At 36.7% G+C, this 22,802-nt stretch overlaps 2 protein-coding genes across 2 annotated transcripts; one reads left to right on the top strand and one right to left on the bottom strand.

The window, feature by feature from the left end:
- Positions 1–2,917: 2,917 nt before the first annotated feature.
- Positions 2,918–5,566, top strand: LOC147859677 (uncharacterized). The gene is made up of 3 exons (XM_087325148.1): positions 2,918–3,328; positions 3,555–3,830; positions 4,302–5,566. The coding sequence occupies exons 1-3, from the start codon at positions 2,969–2,971 to the stop codon at positions 5,478–5,480; spliced, it is 1,815 nt and encodes a 604-aa protein (XP_087181274.1). The 5' UTR covers positions 2,918–2,968; the 3' UTR covers positions 5,481–5,566.
- Positions 5,567–14,437: 8,871 nt separating this feature from the next.
- On the bottom strand, positions 14,438–16,855 carry LOC147859678 (beta-arabinofuranosyltransferase RAY1-like). The gene has a single exon (XM_087324877.1). It carries the CDS (start codon positions 16,838–16,840, stop codon positions 14,486–14,488), a length of 2,355 nt encoding a protein of 784 aa, XP_087181003.1. The 5' UTR covers positions 16,841–16,855; the 3' UTR covers positions 14,438–14,485.
- Between the last annotated feature and the right edge of the window lie 5,947 nt (positions 16,856–22,802).

Consider the following 22,802-nt stretch of genomic DNA (forward strand, 5'->3'; position numbering starts at 1 on the left):
TTATGTGACCTTAAGTCTCACATGAAAACACGAATGTTGTGACCTCTAATATATAAACTTCTATTCAAGCCTTTTAGGCACACGATAAATAAACTTAACACGAGAGCTCTCCATGCCGATTGGATTCTGTAGATGTCTTGTTTAGAGTTTAGGGTTGAGGATAAACATGCATCAATCCATTCTCATTTCATGTATTGAACAAGGTAGGATCCATGTATATCCCTTGATGTCCAAACTTTCTCAAACAACATCGTAATTGGTCCCTTCAAATGTTAAACACATTTCTAAAACAAACTCATTTGTTAATTCATCTTGCCTTGGATTCTTATAATTTACAAGATGAGTTGTCACCCTTTCCACATCATCTTCTGAAATATCTACATCTAAGACTTCCACAATTTCATGCGATCCATGATTCATCACTTCTTCCAAAACGACATTTCGAGTATGCTTAACATTGTCATCAACATGACCTTCTACATCTAGCAATTGTAAGAATTATTCCACTCATTTAGCCACTATGATTTGAGGATCCATATGCATCTACACATTCTCTTCTGCTTTTGCAACATAATCTAGCATATGATTCATGAAGAACATGGAAGAACTCATGCAATTGACAAAATTAATATCCTAAGGTTTTTGTCTTAACCAATCACTCTAGCTTGTTGATAATTCTTAACTTTGAGATAATCAAAGTAGACGATAGTTTCTCTTGAATTTTGAAAAATTATCATACGTTAAACAATGTCTTAACAACAAGTTACACTTATCTAGTAAATCATTCAACAACTTAAATTTTCTTCTACTTCTAAAGGCATGATGAATTCTATGTGCATAGCATGTATAGCCATAGTGGAAATGACTACACCAACACTACTATGATCCATATGGTCCAATGCAAAATGAAAGCATCCCACACATTACTTAGTGCTACATTCCACACCTAATGCATTTTGAATCAGGAACAAGTCCTAATCCTCAAGCTTTATTTTTTTCTTTAATCCTATTTAACTCCATTTCCTTTTATGCCAACATTTGAAGTGAATTCCACAAGAATTGCATAAGAATTTGAATGAGAATGTAACTTCATTGATGTTTTTATTTATTCCATGGCGTATGCAAACTTCCACTACCATCAAAGGACAATGTGTTAGGAAGTTCCTCATCAAGAGCCCATGGCCTAGTTTACACAAAATCACATTCCAAGCTTGGAACTATCTTTTCCTCATTGGGTTTAATGCCCCACCCTTACTACTTTTGTTGGTATTTGGACCAACTACAACCCATTGTTCATCCTCCTCCGTTGATTTCCTACTCTTCTCATTCAACACCAGTTGTTATCTTGTTTGTTCCACCAATTGGTAGCTTTGAGTTCTTATAATTCTGGCGTGACTCCTCAACTCTCTCCACTGTAGTTTTGGCCATAGTAATTCTTGTATTATTTTCCATAATTTTACCTCTTTGCGGACACTTAGCCTTAAAATGTCATAATAAACTCTATAATGGAAACAATGCCCTCCAAATGTACCTCAATTAAGCTTTAAGTGCATAAGAGACATGCCATCATATCCTCTCTCTCTCTCTCTCTCTCTCATATCAATACTCCCTCCACCTTTCATAGATATAGTCTAACTCCATGTCTACTATCAAATACAAGGGTACTAAGCATATCCCAATTACAACACAATCCTCGATGTCTTAGAAAGAGGAAAACAATCTCCATATGATGATCCCAGCTCAAGCTATGGGAATAGTGCACACACATAGTTGTCTTGGCACCAAATAACATGCCAAATTCTGGGAAATGCAACCCCAAAAATCGAGACAGCGCGATATGAAATTGAAGCATGGAGCAAAGACAAGCAATTGCATGTTGTTAGTCGTACGTCTCTTTAGAACTAATCCCAAAAACTACCACCTTCCCTCCAAGCCAGGGACCACAAACATACTCACTCTCCAAATGAAGAAGATGTTCGCTAGAAGTGGCGACATTTCGAGATTGATGGCCATGTGGTGATGAGAGAGTTTCCGTGGGTTACCCCCCCTTACTCCACCCCCTTCCTTCTTTCTACTACTCTTCTTATGCATTAACACTATATACATATTATGTATACACATAATACACTACAAAGAGATTATGTAGTTAGTAGTAGTTAGGTAGTAGTAGTAGTAGTGAATATAGTAAGTAGTTACATACAGAGTTACTCCCAAAACCTCATGCATTCATTCATTCATTCTGCATGGTTTTCGAAATGTTCCAGAAAACGCTGATTCATTCTCCTGCAGCCAGAATCGTACTTGTTACATTTGGAAATGGAGCATATACATATGCTGCTGCTCTCTGCGTTCCCTTAAGCCTGCTTTGTATTGCGCCATTCTGAAAGGTTATCTTCTTGTGCCTCTCTCTCCTTCTTCTTCTTCTTCTTCTCTTTGTCTGTGGAAGCTTTGATGCCTTCAAGAACGTTCCATTTCTGGTTTGTTCCCAATGGAGAGGGTTAATCTTGAAAATCATGAACATAAGCTAGACGCCCGCCTGTCACCTTCTCTCAGGATTCATAATTTAGAATGAAAGAGAAAAGAACGGAAATCCCAATGTCGTTACCTCCTGATCTGCTAAGGAAAAGAGAAGATAAAAAAATTCTTGGTTTTTTCCCACTTTTTGATCTGATGAGAGAAACATAAAGAAGAAGATGACGAAACAGCTCAAAGTTTTACACTGTTGGATCTATTGAGAAAAGGGAAAAGACGAAGAAATCGCTCATAATTTTCACTTCTTGGTTTGATGAGGAAGGAAAATATGCAGAAATAGTTAGCGTTTCTACTTCTTTATCTTATGAGAGAGAAAAGATGAAGAAAATTTCCACTTCTTGATTTGATGAAAGAAAGAACAGCTGAAATTACGTTTTCACTTCTTGATCTGATGAGAACTCGATTGTTCGTTTCTTGATCTCATGAAAATGTGACGATGCCACCTCTATCAGAAGAAGCAGAGAACAGAAGGAGGAGGAGGAGGAGGAGCAATTTCCTAGCTTTACTTTTCTGTCAGCTTATTTGGATATTTCCTATAGCTTTCTTTCTTCTTTCTTCCTCTCCTGAGATTGTGATACCTCAAGACACAAATGTTATAAGGTTCCATGGGCCCTTTAAAGCGTTTGATGATAGTGAGCTCGAACTGCTGAAGAAAATCAATGAAGATTGGAGGGAATTCAGAACTTCAATGAAGGGAACTTTTGAAAGAACAGGTCTTATGCAACCTTGGGACAAATCCTGTTTTATTTGGCTACCGGAATGCTATCTCTTGGCTAAGCATGAGAAGATTATACAAGTAAGAGTGCTATGTCTTCACATCTAGTTTCTCTTTGGTTCTTTGATTCTTTAAAACCTCACCAAAGAACCCCCTAAGTTTTCAAAATTACAGGAATGTCACTTCTAATACAAGGAAATACATTTCAAAAATTCTAGAATTTACTACGACAAACAGATATTTTGGTATTTTCCTCTTTTCTTTTTGTGTTGATTTTTCAAAATTCTTCCTTGTACACATTTGTTAGATTGTTGAAGAAGCTATTGGACCAAATGTGTTGCTCTATGGTATGAAAGTTTGGAAAGGTAGGAATGATCCTATGGAGACATTTCATAAAGACTTGGAGAGTTTAGGTTGTGAGAAATCCATGAATTTCATTTTGGGACGCACTGTTCAACTTATCAGCCAATCAAATAAAGTCACCGAACGAATGTCGCAGATCATGTTGAAAATTTTGCACCAGTTTGAAAAAGAATCATCAAGAAGTACGGCAGAGAAAGAGCAACTAACCATCCTTGAAAAGGTATAAAACAATAAAACATAGTTAATGTAATTTTAGGGAATTACATATTGTCCTTGTAGGAGGGGGGTCCATAATAATGGCATATTGATTACATTTGCATCTGAGCTTAGATACTATAAAAGCATGCTGATGTTTCACAAAATGATATATTTATAAGTTCTCAGCACAAACTATTTTGACATAGATATATATAGACATAGAGATAGAAATAAATATAGATGGCTATATAGATATATAGGAAAGTTTGGTCAAGAAATTGTTCATTATAAGGTGGATGTTTACTTCAGCATTCATTTCTTACATGCTAAAAAATGTAATGGTTGATTTCTTTCAAAATTATATAAATTTCATTATTCTTAACCATGTCAATGCATATCTCTGAACATTAAAAGTCTTAACCCTTGATACTTCTCAAAATTTCGTTTACTCAATTTGGTCAAACAGTAATTTCATACAAGTGCTCTATGACAGTTTTTCACTGCGAGAGTAAAGAGGATCGTAAGGGATGCCGATGTTCGGTTCGAGAACTTGATGGGTCAAAAAGGATATGGTGTGCTTTTTCATGGAGGAACAATCTATCGTATAGGTGCAGGGTTGAATGATGATGATGATGATGATGAAGGCTTGCTTATGCATTTTGTTTCATCCGATTGCAAGGTGAGACATTTGGGAAATCATGTATGGGGAATACATGGGATTAGCCATTCTCTTTATATGCCACCAGTTCTCTTAGTATCAGGGAATCTTACAAATAATCTAAGTGCTCCAAATGATGTTCGCCACTCATTAGCAAAGGATGAAACACTAAGGTTGAACATCGACTTTGAAAATGAGGATACAAGCAAACCATTGGGAACCAAACTTGTACTGAGCAACCATAGTGATCTCTTAGAAGAATCACCTGAAGTTGAGATATTCATAGATTCCAGTACTCGGCAAGTAGGATGGCATGAGCATAGTGTTTGGATGTTTCGGCAAGTAGGGGAAATCAGAACCTCGCTAATTGAAATGGGTAGAATAGAACAATTTCTTCTGTCAGAGAAAAATCTGCAGGTCGATTTCGATAGGGTTTTTGGTGATGGTAAACAAGCATTAGTAGTGTCACGACATGGGATGCGATATTTCAGATCATGTAATGATGGGAAACTTCGTCATTGGGAACTGTTGGAGCTTAGACCAGGTAGTGCAGTGCTACTATTGAGAGACTTGACTCATGCGTTCATGCCTTTAGGAAAGGAAACGTCCTTTCTTTCATTTTCATGGGTTGGTTATGACAAAAAGAATACTAGTATAAGAGAGTTCAAGAATGGTCACACAAAGTTCGAGAACGATATACCGTCTTTCGAATGTTATTTGACCCATCCTACTGGAGGGCAAACCATTTCATTGGTGACTGGTCAAGCTTATGACCCCGATAATTCTGAGAATTGTGATGTCATAGTCTTTGTGGTGGAGGGACAGCTTTTACAATTACTTCCTTCTAATGACACAATCCAAGCTCCTTCCACTCTGCTCATTCCAGCAGGGAAATCTCTTGTTTTATGGAATGTTGGGCATCAGCTCGCGAAATTCTTTGCACTGCATGTTTGCCATTGTGACAATAGTATGCAGATTGCTATGTCCTTTGGAGCAACTGGGAAAATATTTTGAGCTGCTCTTACGCATCAAAATCCAGATTTAGGAAATATATGTGCACTGATGCATCGCTTCATATTTCCAATACATGTGTATTTGGTCCAAAGCTTCAATGTATGCAAATTCTATGTAATGACGTTACGTGAGAAAAGTAAAAAAAAAAGGCTCCTGTGAGCCAATATATTGGCAAGTAAATTTGGATTATCGTGGCTCTCCCTCCATATTATAACACGGAGTGAAATTTATCACCTTATGCTTGGAACATGCATTTACTTGATGTGAATGATTTGCTTGCTGATGCCATATACTAAATGGAAAACATCTTTTGTATTGTGTGCTGGAGCTTATAGGATATGCTCTGTTCTTGATACCCGACCATTCTTGTCAAGACAGCATTGTAAATGAAATAAATAAGAATATACATCTGCCCCTGGGTGTATACTTGTGTGGAATTTAGAGGGAAAAAAGAGAAGTAATTCTCTCAAACTTTGGCTGCTCATGACGAACACATAAAGATTGAATGCCAAAAAACCAATGCTGATAAAAACATTACATTCAAATAAGGATCCAAAATTAAAGATTGAATGCCAAAAAACCAATGCTGATAAAAACACTACATTCAAATAAGGATCCAAAATTTTTGTATACGACTTTTTAGAAATTGCCCATTTTATTATAGGGTACAAATAAACATGTAATTTGGCAATCCATTAGGGTTTAGGGTTTAGGGCCAATTTCTCTGAAGAGATGCTACAACATTGCTTGTACAAATTTTGAATATCATTGTGCATTGTTTATGCATGTGATATTGTGCTCATGGGGTCCCAAAAAAGTCAAATATGATCTTGAGAAAGAAACTATGTTAGTAGAAGACAAAACCTAGACTATGGGATAATTATTTAGTGGAAGACAAACCTAGCCAATAGGGTAAACTTAACAAAATATCTCCTTTGGACTGAATTGCTAAAAAACCAAATGACATTTGTTATAGATATTTCATTCCAAGACAATATGAAAATGTAGTTAAAACAACGTTTTGATTTTATTCTTATGGGGTTGCATCCCTAGAAATATTTAGTTGGATAAATAATAATACATAAGGGCAAAGCCATTGTAAGCAAACTAGAGGCGATGCACATAATGCGACATGTTCCATTAAAAGCATTAAAGATTTTTTCCTCTCCTCATGATTTGCTAATTTCAAATTCATTGTATTACAAATAACTATTGTGTTCACATGTTGGTGATGACAAGCAAATGCATAATCTTGTCAATTATAAGCTGGCAAAAAAGTATTTGGGGGGGTTATCAAAATTCTCTTACTAACTAATTACCACGACGCATAGTGGCTTGAAGTTTAGGATATAGGGGTCAAGAATATCGCTTTATTGGTAAGAAAGAGGTGTCACTTGTAGCTTAGCATTTGCCGTGCCAAACTTCTATTGTTGAATCACCTATGAGCATGATTGGGAGGTGAATCTCACCGTACATAAGTGGGATTACACCATGGAATGCACACAATTGCGCATTGTGTATCAAAAGAGAGGATGTTCCCCAAAGACATTAAAAGAACTTTTGCAATCAAAACATGGTTTATTCAACCAAGTGTTGTAGCAAGTGGACAATAGGTCATGGTCAATTAAACCAAGTGCTCTAGTAAGTGTACAATAGGCCATAGTAAATTCGACCAAGTGCTCTAGCAAGTGTACAATAAGCCAATAACAACATATTTAGACAAACTCTAACCCTGTGATTCCACAACAAGGACAAATTAGAGACAATAATATGACCAATATGCAAAATATAAATGTAGTTTGATCTCAAAGTTACATGGCCCATGGGACATGATCTTGAAATTTGAGTTACAATAAATGATTATTAGGGAGGAGATGCTCGAATTAGTATGCAAGTTCCATTATAAGTTGTTAGTAGCAATCGACAACAATTTGTTTTGAGCCTAATTAAATTACACAAACCACATGTAACTAGTTTAATGGCTTAATGATTTCATGACGTAAACGGTTCAATTTGATTCAGTTTGAACCTCTATATGTTCGGTTACTTTAGCATTTTTTTCAAATATGTATTAAATATAAATAATTTCATAAAGTATTGGTTAAGAACTTAAAAGCCTATTAATATAATAAGTTATTACATTTGAGGTTCAATATTTTCTCTTTTCTCAATTTAGGGTTTTGGATTTACAGTTTGAACATTGTAGATTCATTCTTTTTCTCTCTTATCCATGTTTATCACATGATTCTCTGTATTTTCCAAAATCTTTAAGTTTACATAAATTTTAATGTTTTTTATGCTCCATATTTGGTTAGTGGTTTAAACTTTAAATCATTTCAGAAATTAAGTGGTATTTCAATATGAAGTATCTAGTTGATCTATTATTTAACAGTTTAATGAATTTAAGTGGTTTTTTAAAAATATGAAAGCATTTGTTAATAAAAAATAAAACTTTCAAAAATTCTGAGTGTAAAGGTAGTGACAATTTGATTTGAACCAAATGGAACCCGGAAACCATTGTGTAACGGCTTAACACTTTGTACCAAAATGGAATCAGGAACCATTGCTCAACAACTTAATGCTTTGTAAATCTCTTGAGTTGTTTGGTTTGAGCTTGGAAATCCCGCCACCAATTTGGTTTTAACATTGCAATTATAGGTTCCGTGGTTCGATATGATTTGGTCGCGAACCAAACCGAACCGAACCATTGTTGGTTGTGAATTGTTGGATAAGCTTAGCATAGGACACAATATACATACTTTGCACTAAAGCAATGCAATTGACTACACAAAAATCAATAGAATTGAAATCATTGGTCCTCAGCTATAATAATGACACATTTTGAAACTTCATTTTGTAACCTCAATTCGTACCTTATCTTAGTTGTTTTGGGTTTGCACATCCGCGACCTCTAAACAATATCATGAATGTTCATTGATGAGATGGTAACATATGGGCTCTCTCACAAGCGATGTTGATGTACATGTTCGTAGAGTGATTGTACATTTGGCATATGGCAGATGTGGACGGTGTATCATAATTGTCTTTTTAGGTAGTTATACATCGATTGCACCATATCTTCCTCAAGTTCTTCTCCTTGATGTAGATTATTTCTATTATTACGTGGCTATACATCAATATTTAGGTGGCTTTATTCCATAGACACATGCACAATGGTGTGGTGTCTCTGTTTTGTCCCCTGTCCCAACTAGGACACATTCCCAATCTGAATTGTGACTCACCAAGGGGCTGAGTCCCAACGGGTAGTCTCATAGGCCATCTTTTGCCTATATAATGAGGATCATCCCGCATTTGTAACTCATTCTTTGATTCACCATTTCAGCTCTAAGGAGCATAGCAAATCTCTCCCTCTCTCTAGTAACTTGTTTTGGGAGTTGTCCCGCCTTGTTCAGAAAAAGGAATATTTTGAAAACAAATTGGTGCGTGATTTCTTAATCTAAGAGTTAGGTAATTAGTCTTAATCCCCCTTATCCTTATGTAACCATTTGGAGTGGAGGGTAAGAGAGTGAGGGAGGTTGATTCTCAATGTAGATGAAAACATGTACCCTCAAGGTAGAGAATTCTTGTAAGCAAGATTTCCTTGAGCCAAGAATTTCTCAAACCAAGTTTCCTTGAACCATGCTTCCTTGAGCATGATTTCCTAGAACCAAGTTTCTTCAAACCAAGATTCCCCAAATCGAAATCCTCAAAAGAGATATTTCTCAAAAGGGGGGAATTACACGAGCCCTACCCACGAAGGGTTCTAGGTCTTCTCTCACGGAATTGTCGTACTTAAGTAACAAGCACGCACGTTTACACAACAACATTCCATGTGAACTTCGGTTAAGGATATAGACAATGTTGTTAATTAACTCAACATAGAAGGACACGTGGTGTTCCATTCCTTTGGGTATAATCAATCCATATCCTTCACCATGTTTTTACTCCAAGGGTATGTATAGATTTTCATCAGTTCTTGCAAATCCATTTAATTCCAATAGTAACTAATTCTTGAGGAAGCGTCCGTCGTTATTACCTCTCAAATACATACATATAACCTTGAACTAGTTCAAATTTGTCCTAGTCATCGTATGACATGTTTGACTTTTCCAAGAGTATTATTTTTCTCAATGAAAAATACCTACATAATCCTACTCTTAGTCATATGAATCGTGAAGAAAATTGTGATTATAGTAGATGGATAAAACATTCGAGATATTCTCATGTGCTTTGAAACAACCAAATATATATATAACAATGGCTTGAAATGCAACAATCACCTTAGCCCCATTCAACTAGTGTGTCATTGTAGATGTATATGCTTACTAACTCTACTAGCTTTATTCACTACACAACTATGCCCCATCCTCTTGACAATATGCATGTGGTTTGTTGGTGCATAAAACTCCACTTCGACTCACTATGTTACTATAAATCTTTGACAGTTTAATTTGGATGATTTTTACTCATGTTAAGCTAGACTTAGAAGCTTTTGTGTATCTTATTACATTTGAAATGTGATGAGTTTTTTAATATGTGAACTTTGATATATAATTTGGATGAGCTCACCATTAATGTGAGCTTTTAATATGCTAAGTTTAATATATAATTTTCGTTATTATCATTTGGATGAGCTCGTTAATACAAAACTAGCCATGAACATTGGGGACACTACACACCTAAGAATGGAATTTGGATGTTATACAATGTGAAGTTTTAGTTTAACATCATGGATGGGTCATATGTTTATCATCCACATATTATGTATACGTTAGTCAAGTTCAAGGGTCATGGAGAAGGAAAATCAAACTTTATATATCTCATCAATGTGTTAAAAGGTCGCCATCAGAGAGACCAGCTCACCATTCAATTAAGAAGCTCACATAACACTTACTCACCTAAAGAAATTCCCCTCAAGATTTTAGGTAAGATGTGCTCACCTTCACTAAATATTTTAATATGTAGATATTTGAGCACCCTTTATGTCTTTTTCGCTCGAAATTTTATCACACGAAAAGTGTGTGTCATTTAATAGTGTGAACCCTTCTCTATTGCTTCTTCGAAACATTCTTTTATCATAGAAATTATATAGTAAAATGCATCCAATTTAATGTTGGATTGTTCTTCGCCAATAGTTTCCAAAGCAATATTCATTTGTCTCATATGGGTATCAATCTTAATCTCCATTGAACATAACATTTTCATTTGCCAAGTACATGTAATAGCTATTGAGCAATGGGACAAAGGCCCAAACATCGTGTAAGTGTCACCATACTACTACATCGAGCATGAACCATATAAGATTAGCTTATGGTTACTCATAACTTATTTGCATAAATTATTATTGATAATTTTTCCATTTGTTTGTTTGTTTAGTTTGAATCCAATGGCTAGAAAACAAGATACAAAACCTAGAGCCGACAAGATCTCCAAAATGAAAACAATAACTATCGTGAACAATTTTGATTTTGGCCATACTTTGTTTTGTTTGACTAAGTATTGAGTGCTCAACACTTCGCATGGAAATTATTGGGCAAAACGAATATTGCAAACAACGTTAAGTATGTGTACACTTTGTTTTGTTTGTCTAAAAACAGTAGTTCAGTAATGTAAAGTTATTGTCAGAAGAAATATTATGAACAACGTTGAATACATGCTTGCTTTGGTTTATTTGACATAGGATTTGTCTGCACTAGTTTTGTCACGAAAAAGATGGGCCAAAAAATGGCTAGCTTTAACAACATTGGGTATGTGTTGTGTTTGTTGTGTTTGTTGGTTTTGTTTGACTACAAATTATGTGCCTTTAGTCTAGCTTGCCTTCTATCTAAGTTTTTGGAAGAAAAGCAATGTTAAGAACTAGTGTTCATATTAACTTGATCAAACTAGACCATTCAAACGAATATGTTGAATGAGTGGGAAACAAATTTCAATTGTCTTAGATTTAATCCAAAATGAAGACATAATCAGGATAAACACCGAAAGTTCAAAGTCGAGTCAAGATTGTGAAGTTTTAGAATTGAAAGTCTAATGGATACCATCGTTTTGAAATTTGAACATTTTGTTTTGAAAGAGTATTTTTAAGTTATCATTACATGATTAGTGGAATTTGACACGTTTGGAAATTGTCATCTTGAACCATTTTATATGAGCCACATATGACCAATTCGTACGTTGAGACACGTATTATTTTATATCTTGCTCTAATTACATCTAACATCTTTTCTTGGTTACAACTATGAATATTATTTGATATCCCTTTAACTAATCGAGGCATGTCTTCATATCCAGTACTACATGTAGAATATAATGTGCAATTCTTCTTTTGAGTGTCTTGGTTTGAGTTGTTATTGCACTCTAGATTTTGCAATGTTGTAATATTTTGTAGTTAAATGCATTAAGGGTTGAGTATAAGTGCATCAAGAGAATGTTTCAACGTTGATTATTTGTAAAGAATATTGCAAATTAATAATCTTTAGCTTTGAACGTAAGTTTGAGAACACATTTGGGAAGGTCGTGTCATCTCATTACGGTGGAACCAACTCAAGTTTAGAAGGAGCAAGTTTATAGCTTATGTTATAACATGCTTCTAAGCCAAAATTTTCTCATGGGATTTACATTCCATACCATTTTCGAGTAACTTAGCATACCCTTGCTGTAATGGTTTTTCAGTCAAGAGCTTATTATATCTTGTATATTCATAGAATATACACTAGTATGTATTAAAAAAACATCAACAATTGACATTATTGCTAAGCTACAAATATAGAAATAGAAAAATGGTTTCGACATAGGGCACGTATTTGACACATAGAAATCATGCATTTGGAAGTGCTACAAACATAGTAAAGAGAAAATGGTGTCGACATGGGCACGTATTTGACATACTTTAGGAAGCATACATTACGAAGTTATGCAAATAAATAAACAATTTGATAGATTTGTCTCACAATGTAAGAGTTTTGTTAACCAATCTTCAAATTGTATTTTATTGAATTGATATAATTATGGCAACTAATGATGACATTTCCATGAAGTTGATTGGCTCAATGGCTAGTGCAATTTCTCAAGGGTTACTATATTGAAACCCTCTAATCGTGATTTCAACATATATTTTGAAATCTCCCCCGTTATGTGGGTTCTCTAGGAATCAAGTACATATTCTATTTTTCATTCAATTTATAAGCACCTACCTATCTAGCACTCGTGAGTATTTTAGTTTGGTACGGTTAACTTGTTTATGTGTGGGGGTCTTGGTTGGTACAAGATTTCCATTATAGAAATGATAGAGGAATAGAAAGAGAATAGTGAACAATTATTGCACATGATTTTGAGGACTTGAATTGCTCCATTGATGCCACGCATACGTGATCTACATATAACTCAAATTAGGAATGTATAGGAGAAATAGAATATTCAACTTAAATCTAATATAACTAGAGTGCTAAGGTCTAGATCCTTGCATATTACTCCAACGAAGAAATGGAAACTCCACAATTATATTGACATTAAGATACAAATGTATCACAATAAAGCAAAAAATGCCTAAGAACATTCATAGAAACCTAGAACTAGATAATTGTCTAAACCTCGAAACATGCATTATTTTTGCTTCCATAAATTGACTATAATTGATAATCTAACACATCTACCTCTATGCATTTGCATTGTATCAATCAATAATACGTACTAGAGAAGCATGCGTTTCACACAATTAGAGTTCTCAAGAAGTTAATGTGGAATAGTCAAGAGAAATTGTTTCTCTACAATCTTGCCTCAAAGTTAGCTACTTTTTTGAAGCCAAGTAGATGTGGAATGGTTTTATTTTCAACCCTCCAACTCTAGAAAAGCCATTAGGGAACCCATATTGTGAGAGACAATAGTTTTTCAAACTGGAAATATAAACTTTTTTAAAATCGACTTTAAATGAAATTGTTGATTCCTTGACGCTTGAACTTGCACCTACATGTTACAAAGAAAAAGCTTTACCACAACACACCAACTTTAACATTTTAGATTAAGGATTGTGACAAGTTGTTGTTTCCGTAACACTTGAACTTGCATCATGAAGTTACAAAGAAAGAGCTTTAGCATGATACAACGATCTTCAATATTTTTTTTATTAAGGAATGCGATCTGAGAAGTTGACAAATTGATAGCCAATAAATCCTTGTATCGAAATGGCGGAATGTTCCATATCGTTCATTCCAATTTCCAATAGTTGTAACTTGTTTAAAGCACACAAAGAAGAAGAAAAACTTTATCTTCTCAATATCTCACGCCACTTGTATAAATTTTCATATGTTACTTCATTTTTGTATAGATAACTTTATCTTTGTTATCTTTTCTAAATGAAGGGTACTTCCATCAAAAGATTGTGAAAATGAAGGGCAGATTCTATAGTAACAGATGGAAAAAAAAACGAATGGCATATTGAAGTTGGAGACCCGTCAAACTGAATATATATAGATAGACGTGAAGGGTAAATGTGACTATCAAAGTACAGCCCTAGTGGTGATCAATTGTTCTTTGTACTCTTTCAATGAACAAATATCAGTCAATGTGTTTCACTCTGTCTTTAAAAAGAAAGAGCAAATACAAATACCGAGATGGGCCAATACGATCATCTTGGACTTACATGTTGACGAAAGAGATCCTTGGCCAATTAACAAGGATATAAAGTTGTAAGGAACTTTTCTATATAATTGGTGAACCACATAACAAATGAGGGTATACATAATAACACACACATGTGTGTGTATGTGTGTGTGTGTATTAGTATTAGTGTTGCCATGGTGACATGGACTTGTGGTAAGTCAAGTAGTAACAATGAGAATGTATATACATATATGATATATGTAATGGTAACCACTAGCGTTTGTGTATAAATGAACTGGGACATACACACACACACACACACACACACACTAGCAGTACACATGTGCTTTTTTTTTGGGGGGGGGGGGGCATATGATACTATAGTCCATGCCCATATTTAGTACTTATCATCATAACATGGTTAAATTGAGGGCTTGTAGGAAGTGAGCCCGGAAGTGCGGGAGCGGCGTCCGAGTCGGGCTCATCGGATGCCACGGATGGATGCACATGCGATTCTCCATGTCATAGAACCACATTCCGTTCGCCACGAATCGCTTCATCTTGTTCCCCTTGCCTTGTATGTAGTTGTTGTGAAGTATGACACACCCTTTGAGCTTGCATGAGGCCGACACGTCCGATGCATCCCAATGCCCGAACACGTGGCCATTCGGGTATTCCTCATGGCTCAGGAACATCGTCCGCACGCCATCGTCTCCGAGGCTACATTGCCTCTCGCCCACCCTCTTCTCACCATTGACCCCACACAAGACATCATAGAAGCTGGGTTGCTCGGTCATATCCGTCCCCATGGCGTGCCCCACGATCGCGCGGAACGCGCGAATCGTCCTCTCGTCCGACCTCGCCAGGTAGAAACCCGAATTTGCGCCACGAATGCTGTTCTCCGGCTTCCGTTCGTCTGGCTCGTCGCTCTGGATCGGCAATGTGCCGGCCCCGAATGCGCGCAGTTGGGGCAAGGGATTCTTGAACCAGAAGATGTCCATGTCACCCCAGAGCACCGAGTATCCCTTGCGGAGCACCCTCAATACGGAGCTCGACTTGAGCTTCGAGACCTGCTTAAAGCATTCAGACGCGAATATGCATTGGCCATCAGCCCCGATGACGGGGCGGACATCCTCCGACGAGCTTTCCAAGTAAACCGCCAAGCCTTGCAAGTAGGCGAATTCGAAGAGCTCTTCGTCGAAAGCGACCACGAGGACCGACTTCACGCCCAAGCTCTGAACCCGGCATATGTAGCTAAGCAGCATCTCTTTGTAGTTGGAGGTGCCGCCAACCATGACTACCACTTTGTTGCTGTCAGCCACTTGGGGCAAGAGCTCATCGAGGCTGTGCGGGATCCCCGGACCCATCTTCTTCCATGGATGGAGGGCTGATGAAAGGAATCGAGCTCCCGCATGTACCTCCTCATTGGCCTCCCTCAAAGTAGTCTTCTTCTTCTTCTTCTTCTTCTTCTTCTTCTTTCCTTCTGGTTGTTCCACCATGCAAAGATTGTGGAGTGTCGGCTCCGCGCATCGTATCAGTTTCCAAGGGGCGACAGATCTCTTCTCGGCAGATGTCGCGGAGAGCTTGGCATTGATATAAAGCTCCCACAAGTTGCTCTTACTGTTGGAGGAAGAGTATCTATAGTCGGCGGAACTACTCGTATGGCTCTCGGCAATCTCGGGCGGTGGCCGGCCCTCGCTGGCATCGACCACGACCCTCGCGCCCGACTCGAGCAGATGCTCTATGATCCAATGCTCGTAGGTACCCCCGACATGCGAGAAAGGAGGCATGGGGGTACTAGTACTACTGAAGAGTGGTACATCCTTCGTCCTGTCATTGTCATCATTCCATGCCCAGTATTCCACCTCCTCTGAATCCTCTGAATCCTCTGAATCCTCCTCCTCCTTACCATCATCATGTGTACCACCACCACTATTAATCGGTCTTCTGCTAAACAAGACCCAGTGTTGATGCATGAGACGGGTCTTATGCACTCCGTCTAAGAAGGCTTGGCTGACTAGGAAGCCAGGATCCATGACAAGCACTGAGATGTGTGTGTGATACGATGATGGCGATGGCGATGATGATGGTGATGGCGATGGTGATTGTTGAGATGATGATGATGATGATGCCCTTGCGAACATGCTGTGCACCTGTGGGGTCCCTCTAAAATTGTGGTCGATATTGGTCTCAACAGTCACTCTGGTGTCATTGATATATACATCAGAGAGGAGAGTATCCCTCCCCATCAACAAAACCACGTTGGCAGAGGGGATCAAGCCTAGCCATGACCCAACATGAGCTTGGACGATGTTTCTGTCTTCGCCTGTCTCATCGCCGTCACTGTCACTAGAGTTTCTATTGCTGTGCTTCAACATCCATGGCGTTGCGGGCACCGCTATAAAGATTGTGAACCGAATATGATCATCTTGCTTGTTCATACGATCTGATAATGATGGAGATGCTGATGGAGCCGTAATGGTGCGATCAGAGGAGAAGCCATTGGGAGGATCGATCTTAAGGCTGAACAGTGCTACGCTTACAAGGGTAACAGATCCCACGATGAATAAAAGAAGCGGAGGCAACGGCGTAAAGAGGGGATGCATAGCTATGGTGTTGGGATCGAGGAGGGATCTATCATCTGATGATGATGATGATGATGATGATGAATTATGCTGAATTATGATGAGCAAAATACAGTCTGAGAGACAGAGAGATTTATGACTTAATTTAGAGACAGGGAAGGGAGTAATCAAAAAGCTCATATAATCATTCCATTGATATATTATGCATATGTATGTATGTAAACCGGTTTCTTCACGCAGTGAATCAAGACGATGACGATGACGATGACGATGAGAGAAGAAGAGAAGAACAGAAGAGAAGAGACAAGGGAGGGGAAACGTTTAGGACTAGAATTAGCGACAGAAAGTAAGCAAAAAGCCTATCGTAACTGCGTTAAGATATGTATGTATGTAGTGTGTGTATGTACGTATATGCATATGCATATGTTTTAGTATATGTATGTATGTATGTATGTATATGTGTGTGTGTATGTATGTATGTACATATACATACATATGTATATGCATGTATGTATGTATGTATGTATGTATGTATGTATGTATATGTGTGTATGTACGTATGTATGTATGTGTAAAAGCGTTTATTTGAACTATGAATGAATGAAGACATGCATGCATGAACGATGATGGATTAGGGCACGTGAAGAAGAAGGAGACGAACGTTCCCCCTATCTCTACCTCTTGCTCATCTCATTGGAAGCAAGGAAAAATCCCATATGTCCACTTTAATCATATGCCTTTTATATTTCATTTTGCCCCACCTCTCCCCCCGGCCCCCCTTGCCATGAGATGTCCCGATTTCAGTACCTGTCTCATGATGCATTGAGAATCTCCGCTCACTTTGATACCCTTTCCCGGCATTGTTGGGCAATTGCCAACCATTGCTAGTCAAGTCTTATGTTCATATTGATTGGCAAATCAAAATTGGCTTCCAAAGTCATAACCTTTCTATGCCTTTCCCTCCCGTAGATCTCATGGTAATTTCCATGGCAATACCTTTCCGCTTCCACATGTTAAGAACTCGTGATGTAAATGTACATTCACACTTTAAAGCATGCCTTCTCCTTCTTTTTCATCTCTACTTCAAAGCATCTGTAAAAAGCATAGGCTCTGTGGTTGGGCCCTTCACCTAAATTGCCTTGAGTGAATGGCTTGCTTGCGTAAATAAATAGTCTTTAAGTTCTAAGACATATTTGTGTGTGCACAACATCCTTGTGAATGCTATCGTTTTTTAGCCACATGGTGATCGCTTCTGTTAAAGTAAACCCCAAACATTACAATATAGACACAAAATCTTCGCTTTTTGGAGAATTTAAAAGCATGGTGAATAAGTAAAAAAGTGTGATTGCAAGTAGAATCATCCTCTAGTTCGAGCTACATTATCGGCAAGGGAGGGGTTCAATCAAAGTGTCTCTATTGTGGTAATTGCATACAATGTAATTTGTTGAAATTGTCTTATGTTGCAATAGTAACATCCCATATTTGTTAACGTATATCTTGTGTGAGTTCCCCCATTTATGTCAATTTTGTGCTACATCAAAGACTCCAAGTACATCAACTACCATGAGGTATCCAGTTTAATATGTTACCTCAAAATGTATGTTGAAACAAGGAACATATATGAGGGATCATGATATTAGATTATCATTGCATCACAATATTTTATCGAGTCTTCGTATACTGTAGAAAGTTAAGGTTCAAGTTGTTTGATGAGCACCCAAGGAGTGAAAAAACAGTTCAATACTCACAATGATAATGTTGGGGCCTACCAAAGGATGACAATTTTAACTATATAGGTGGGAGGTTCCCTAAAAGGTGATGGAGAAACGAGATGGAACATTGTGGTTCCCCCACAAAATGTAGGTAGGTAATTAAAAGTAATTGTAGACATCTTGCATGTTATTTCGTGAACATCGTGTTGTCTTTCTATTTAAAAACCTTTTTGTCTCTTATTATATCAACCAAACCACTATAGATGTACGCGTATCGACACATCAGATCTTTACCCCTTTTCTAGTAAAAATATAAATCTAAATTGCACCAAGGTTTTACAACAAAAGTAAATGTATTTAGCATATGGTCATGTGTTTAAGCACAAATATAATCCATCTATTTTGTTAAGTATTTTTAGAGATTCCTAGACTATTGCCTCCTCATTTTCAATGAAAAAACCTGCAACTCTTCAGAAAGCAAAATGCAAACCTTGTGGATGTTTCATATGTATAGAATGTCAAAGGATTCATCTATCGTGATTTGTGAGATAGACATTCATGGCAAAGGTTTCTTTAAAAATTCCCTTACATTTTCTTTTGTCATCTCAGAAAATTGTTATTGATCATAGTTTAAAGGAAGTGTAAGTAGGTTATGATCTTGATCCACACAATTAAGCAATAATGCTGTGGGCATGTCCTCATTGTTCTAATATGATGGACATAGCCACATGCATGCCTTTACAAACATAGAGACCTTCGTTAATGTTTAGAAAGCATGCCATCAACAAGTCTAATGTACTATTCCTGATGATGCAAATCCACATTTTGCTTTATTCATACCTAAGTATTTTTAATGTACAACATACTAGATAAACCGAATGTAGTATAACTCACCAAAGAGTTTAATAAAAAGTCATGCGTTCTTATTTATATATATGTAGTCAAGTTGAATTGCGATAATGAAAACTCATTTGAACAGTTGTAGTGTAAAAACTTAACACATACTCAATTATGTGCGAATACATCATCCTACTCATGTATGCTATAAAGGTGTGATATTGTAAAGAAAAATCAATATCATTAAGAGCTCTGAGCTTTTTCAAATTAGATTTCTTGTGGTGCACATGGAAATATAGTGTTGGATTTCATGGGGATGTCTTGTTATACTATTGTTGAAGGTCGTGCAAAATATGTTGGTCGAGTGTTGCCCCTTATAAAGTTGTTGAGATGATGCAACCAAGGGTTAGTTAGCACAGTGTGTGCCCACAACCCTATATATTTGTTATTATGCAAAAGCTCAATATTCACACATGCACAATTAACCTTATCATATAATATGCTAATTGTATTTCCTAGTCATTATAATGATATTATTAAGACTTTATCTCATGCAACTCAACTAGTACAATTTTGTAAGACAACTATTCACCTCACAAACACCCAAAATAATATTCTTAGCATTCATGGATACCTTTTGTTTGCAATCCAATTCTTAAGCATCTTTTGTTTTCTTTATATATATATACACATATGCAAGATATTTGCTCAAACATCCTAAATGACTTCATAAGCATCTTATAGGCCGAGTTATAATGTTGTTTAAAGTTTTTCACCTTAACCAAATAACTTCTTGACATTGTCTCTAAATGCATAGATTCAAACATTAGGGGAGCTTGGTAAATGTATAGAAAGATTGGTTTAATCTTATTTCTACGCTACGAGGTAAGTTTGATAGCCTTCAAGGGCCCTCTAATGCGAGTGAAGAAGCTAGGTACCGCTTCCTTCTAAAATGGAGAGGTTCCCCGATGTTACAGATGGTGGATGGCAATGCAAAGTGGATATATCAGCCTCCCCAATGGTTGTTCCCTCCTAGGGTACCAAACATAGAGGTAGGTGCTGAATTGTGACGTGATTGGCGGGTGTCTTTGCTAAATGTGGGTGTGTGAGGCTCATGTTGATGGCGTATGTCGAGTAATTATGTGATGAGGCTTAGTTGCTTCATTTATACATGATGTTTTGTTGTAGCCATTGCAAAGTGGCTTGTAACATATGAGTTGTATATATATTCCATGTACGTTTTCTTAACTAATGGAAGTAGAATTTTTTTGGAAAAAAATAAAAAAAATGTATAGAAAGATTGGTGTAACAAATAATAACAATTTATTAATATTTTATGGTGCACATCATTTAGGGGTTACAAAACCTCGTATTATCTCATCATGTGGTATTGAAATAGTTTTCTATTTACTTAGTATAGTGATGCTTAAAATGCCATTTGGTTCCTTTTTCCAATTTCCATTGCTATGCTTAAAAATATGTATGTTTGGTTACTTTCCCCATTGTACAAGGGAAGACAATGTATCGTTGTGCTCGGGATGTAACCTTGATAATACTGGTCATCCATACATGCCCACCATGAAAATAGAAATCCGTGAAATAAAGAAATCTTTAAAAGCTTAAATTAAAACTTAAAGGACCATTTAATATATAAGGGGGGTGTTGCAACCTTTTAGGTGAATGCAAAAGCTCTCACAGATAAAAAAAGGGAAAAGTACCAAGATACCCTTGGAAGTTTATCTATTTACCAGAATGCCCCTAGAAGTTCCAAATTTACCAAACTACCCCTATGTCCAAAAAATGCACTTTATAAAGTAATTATAGACTCAAATCTACAAGCCCTATTTACCAAAATACCCTTCAAACACAAATTTCTTTACTTAAGAGTTGATGAAATGAGGGTAGCTAGGCCTCATATTTATTGCAAGACCCAAGGCCCCTATGCAAGTTCACACTTAGCTTAATGGGTTGTCTCAATCCCGAGGATTAAAAGTAATCCTCCCCTTCTTTACACTCTCGTTTAACCCTCACACTTATCCACGTGTATAGAATACTACGGTAAATTCTCACCACGGGATATTATATGGTCATGCCCGTAACAACTTTGGTGGAGGGAAGGCAGTTTGACTCTTTGAAGGAGCTTCGACAAGCTGTGAGAGACGATGCAATTAGCTCTCATGTTAATTTTTATCCATCTACAAAATGTGTAATTCCAAAAATATCCACAAAATCAAATATATCTATTGACTCAACAAAGTATCTAATAATGCACAATCATCACTAAATTGGGGCCCTACAACTAGGAGCATTGTGTCCTTTCCCACGACAGCTTCCACAACGATGTTCCACAACGACGATTGATCAACCCAATGAACAAGAAAGAAAAGAAAGACTACAATGTTAACTACAATGGACCCAAAGAATCGCTTAAGTAAAGAAATTTGTGTTTGAAGGGTATTCTGGTAAATAGGGCTCGTAGATTTGAGTGTATAATTACTTTATAAAGTGTATTTTTTTGGACATAGGGTAGTTTGGTAAATTTGGAACTTCTAGGGGCATTCTGGTAAATAGACGAACTTCTAGGGGTATCTTGGTACTTTTCCCTAAAAGAAACCATTTATTATTATTATTTTAAAAAATAAGGAGCAATCCAATGATAGTTGTGGTTCAATGTTTAATTTAACTATGAACAACATTCACAAAAAATGTGTTTTAAGACTAATGTTTGTCACTATTGTTTTATGTTTGGAATTATTTCAATGATGTTGCCACGTAATGGTTTGCAAATGGTAAGTTGTTGTAACAACTAGATTGATATCACTAGAGATTGGCCAACCACTACATGTTGATGCTCAAAGGAAAGGGTTTGAGACAAGAATCTATGTGAGCAATACCCTTATAACTATGTATGGGAAATCTGGAACATACCAACAACAGAGAATGTGTTCAGGGGGATGCTAGAGCATGACACTAGAGATCTACATATGTAGGTAAGAATCTCCATTCTAGATATGAGTATGTTGATTTCTCTTTTGTATGGTAAGGAGAGACAATCGCAAAACGAGCAGTTCCTGTCAAGATATGTCAAGCAATACAGTTTGATGCTTGGAAGAAGGGATTCAGGTCTAGTGTCATTATTGGAAGCATGCTTATAAGCATGTACAACAAGTATGATGACATTGTAGAAGCGTGTTTTTGTTGCATTATTAGAGCCTGATATTGTGGCTTGGAATGCCATGCTCTCAAGGTATGTTAAGCATCAACACGAGCATAATGCTTTTAAATTGTGTGCACAAATGCAAGAAGAAAGCATACCTGAGATGAGTGGACATTTGTGGCCTGTGTTCAAGCATGTGCTAGCCTTGCAATGAACATGGTAGTAACATACGTAGCATATCGTACGCATACAATACGTATGCTACGTATTTTATAAGTATTCTAAAAAAAATTTATAAGTTCTTAGAATACGTATTTAAAGGTAAAATACGTTGAATACGTTGAGTACGTTGAATACATCGAATACTTAACATCATTGATGTTGAATGCAAAAATACTTTGAATTTGAATATTATATAGTAAATTCTAATTATCTT

Source organism: Azolla caroliniana, unplaced genomic scaffold, assembly GCF_043228905.1.
Source record: "Azolla caroliniana isolate FFs.n. ecotype wild unplaced genomic scaffold, voAzoCaro1.0.p SCAF_9, whole genome shotgun sequence".
Taxonomy (NCBI): domain Eukaryota; kingdom Viridiplantae; phylum Streptophyta; class Polypodiopsida; order Salviniales; family Salviniaceae; genus Azolla; species Azolla caroliniana.

Bases quoted from the DNA above. Each gene is read 5' to 3' on its own strand.
- LOC147859677 (XM_087325148.1), top strand. From the start codon at position 2,969: ATGCCACCTCTATCAGAAGAAGCAGAGAACAGAAGGAGGAGGAGGAGG. The intron at 3,329-3,554 runs GTAAGAGTGCTA...CACATTTGTTAG, and splicing joins AGCATGAGAAGATTATACAA to ATTGTTGAAGAAGCTATTGG. The intron at 3,831-4,301 runs GTATAAAACAAT...GCTCTATGACAG, and splicing joins AACTAACCATCCTTGAAAAG to TTTTTCACTGCGAGAGTAAA.
- LOC147859678 (XM_087324877.1), bottom strand. From the start codon at position 16,840: ATGAGCTTTTTGATTACTCCCTTCCCTGTCTCTAAATTAAGTCATAAA.